This window comes from Verticillium alfalfae, genomic scaffold (assembly GCF_000150825.1).
Source record: "Verticillium alfalfae VaMs.102 supercont1.6 genomic scaffold, whole genome shotgun sequence".
Lineage (NCBI taxonomy): Eukaryota > Fungi > Ascomycota > Sordariomycetes > Glomerellales > Plectosphaerellaceae > Verticillium > Verticillium alfalfae.
This window is the reverse complement of record NW_003315033.1, coordinates 853,695-856,847: the sequence shown is the minus strand read 5'-3', so window position 1 is coordinate 856,847 and position 3,153 is coordinate 853,695. Positions and strand designations below refer to the sequence as shown.

Genomic DNA, 3,153 nt, shown 5'->3' with positions numbered 1-3,153 from the left:
AGTACGAGGGCGGGCAAAGAGAGGGCGAAGGACCGACTAGGATCATGTTTGCATGGGCCTTACCGAGTGCCGCTTTTTGGCCATCTATATCCATCCCCGATATCGGTACCGAGCGTGTCGCCGTTCATTCGGCCATCGTCGTTGGGTCCACAGCGGCTAGACTGGGCCAGCTCAGCGATTCGGGCGTTGAAAGTTGCTAGATGCATTGATTGACCACCGCAACTTTCCTTCCAGGTTAGCCAGCGCCACGCAGCCATGACGTTGGCGATGGACTGGACGACGGCTGCGATTGTCCACGTAGACAGTCAGATGTACCTTTCTCGCTGGCCACCTTTCTCGCTAGAAAGTCACAGCACATGCCCGCTGTTTCCGATTCTGCCCTTTGATTTCGTAACGTAACTGCTGCTTTTGTGTGAATGCTCTACTACCCTTCAGCCCAGTCTGTCACTACAATTCCCTCGTGGACCAAGTTCAAATCCCAATACGCCAGACGCCATCGCTATGCCTCCCGCAGACCATTCTCACCCTCTGAAATGCCGTGCCACGAAGGACCCGTCAAGTGCATTCGCGCGCACGCGAGCCGCGAGCTTCGCGCTACGCCCGCTAAGCCTTGCGCGACTTTCTCGACGGCGCCTCCGACACGGCGTCGTCGACATCGTCCGCCTCGCCGAGCTCCTCCTCGTCCTGCGGCAGCCGCGGCCCTCCGCCGGCGCCGGTGCCCGCTGCGCCCTTGTCCCGCTTGCTCTCCTCGCCCGCCGTATCCTTGATGAACGACGTCTCGTCCTCCTTGGAAAAGATCTTCTTGGCGTTGTCAATCTCGCCCTTCTTCTGGAACACCTCCTGCACCTTGCCCAGGAAGGCCGGGTTCTTGCGAAACGCAAACTCAAAGTCCTCCCACTTGACCTTTTGCCGCCCCGCGTAGCTGGCGTTGCGCGCCGCCTCGAACGCCGTGCCCTGGATGAACTCGGTGAGGATCTCGTCGAGGACGCGGATCGTCTCGGGTAGCGGGTTGCGCACGTCGCCGTGCGCGAAGAGAAGCTGGCCAACTAGAGAGGGGGCAGGCCACGTCAGTAAATCTGAGCCTTAGAGGGGTTGGCGAGTGGGAAAAGGGCAGGAAAAGACTGACGCTCGTTGGACGAAAAGTTCATGCGCCCGACATTCTTGCCGGCGCGCGCGCGAGGCTCCATATTGGCGGATAACGTGGTAGGATATCAGTTTGTAGAGGGTCGTCAGGGCGGTCTCGAGAGGCTGGGAAGAGTTCGTTTCTTTGGCGCCAATGAGTTGTGTTCGAAATCGAACCAGCGATGAGGTTCACAACATTCACTCACTGAGGCTTCAACACGGAAGGAGTGGATTTGATGAGAGGCGCGCGTGAGTGTTGCTGGCAAGGCTCAATAGTTGGCAAGAAACAAGCTCCATCTACACCCAGAAATCAGAAGTGGCCCATGCTTCGATAATCGTGGGGTCGTCGTGATGAGTAATCCGATGCTAGCTCAAAACGACCCAGCTGGGCCTGGGCCACCTTGCCATTTAGACACGGCAGGCAGCCAGGCAGCTCTCGCGACAGCTTCACCTCCGCCATCGCATCGCAAAAGGGATCCAGCTCGCTGCTCCCCAGGACCGCCAAAATGGTAAGCCCAGTTTGCATATGAAAACGCCTTCCACTAACGCTTTCAAAAGTCCGCCCTCTTCAACTTTCAATCACTCCTTCTCGTCATCCTCCTCCTGATCTGCACCTCGGCCTACACACACCAGATCTTCCCCTCCTTCATGGACAACCGCAAAGACGGGTGCGCTCCCCTCCCTCACTTCGGACCTAGTCGAGGAACGCACAAGCTTACATATAGACTCAGCGTGGTCGGCATATTCTGGAAATTCGCGCGCGTAGGCGAGCGTCTGAGCCCCTACGTCAGCCTCGCCTGCGTCTTCATGGCCGTACGTCCCACCCACCCCCTTTCCGAGCAGAAACTCTTCCAAGGACGACACCGTGCCTGACAACCAGCCAGGTCTCCCTCCTCATCAACTAGATACCCCTCCCCCCTAACACGAGAATCTCCCACGACACTACAAGGGACACCAGAGCGGGTGCACACACAACGGCGTTATCAGGAAATCAAGGAACCAGGAAAATCAAACGAGCGGACGGCCGGCGTCGCGGGGCAGTTCAGTCCGAGCTGAACCAAGCATATAAATGATACCAATTACCACACCATGCTTGCTGCACTACGCTTCCTTCAACACGAATGAAAACAAACATTGACAAAAAGCCCCGTCGGAACGTCTCCGTCCAGACTCCGAGGCCGTGATTCCGTCTGTTGCGCCCACGAATTCGCACCCTACCCGTTTCCCGGGACATGCATAGGTGTAGGTCGTGCATGATGCCATTGACACCAGCGCAAGGAAGAGGAGAAGGAGGAGGACAACGGGCACCAGACATATACTGCCAGCGGTGCCCATGAGAAAGCAGCGAGCATACATAGCACAAGCATTGCGCTCTGGACATTTGAATGGACCCATCAGCTCCCCCCGCCCCCTCTCTTCCTCTCTGTCCTCACCAAACTTTCTCATTCGCCGGAACGGTCACACAGCACGGTACACAGATGCGCCATGGCCCTCCCGCTCGGTGAGCGCCCCAGTAATCAGGAAAAAGGGCAAACGCGCAGCTCGGTCTATAGCAGGCGTGGAACAAGAGGAGGAAAGCTGTCCGCTGGACAATGATCGTGAGGAGCAGGTGGGGGATGAGGCAATAGATAGAGAACCCCCCCCCCCCCACCAAAAATAGAAGAAGACGGTTCAGGAAAAGAGACCGGGTGCCAGTGGCATGTCGTCGTAGTCGGATCTGAAAGGAAATCAAACATGATCCTCTCTGGACGAGATTCATGGGCAGTTCACGAGCCCCTCCACGTCGGGCCATCCGCCTGCCTCCTTTCTGCTGTGTGGGAAGAAAATAGTACCCCGTCCATTTGGGCTTTGCATGCCAAAACATCGGAACAAATCGCGGATCGGCCGGGGGGGACGAAAGAGCCAGCTTCGGGATGTGAATCAGTAGCATGGCTTTGCCCCCCCCGACGAAACAACGAAGCTTCTTCGTCCAGGTGCACACTGAGCGTCCAAACAGATATAGGGAACACGGCTGCCTGCCGCCGCCGCCTC

General features: G+C 57.4%; 2 protein-coding genes across 2 annotated transcripts; one reads left to right on the top strand and one right to left on the bottom strand.

The window, feature by feature from the left end:
* Positions 1-603: 603 nt before the first annotated feature.
* Positions 604-1,187, bottom strand: VDBG_05354 (conserved hypothetical protein; the record flags this gene model as incomplete). The annotated part of the gene is made up of 2 exons (XM_003004195.1): positions 604-1,046; positions 1,127-1,187. The coding sequence occupies 2 exons, from the start codon at positions 1,185-1,187 to the stop codon at positions 604-606; spliced, it is 504 nt and encodes a 167-aa protein (XP_003004241.1).
* Positions 1,188-1,585: 398 nt separating this feature from the next.
* On the top strand, positions 1,586-2,160 carry VDBG_05353 (conserved hypothetical protein; the record flags this gene model as incomplete). Its single annotated transcript, XM_003004194.1, has 4 exons — positions 1,586-1,631; positions 1,681-1,790; positions 1,854-1,935; positions 2,007-2,160. The coding sequence occupies 4 exons, from the start codon at positions 1,629-1,631 to the stop codon at positions 2,025-2,027; spliced, it is 216 nt and encodes a 71-aa protein (XP_003004240.1).
* Positions 2,161-3,153: the final 993 nt, after the last annotated feature.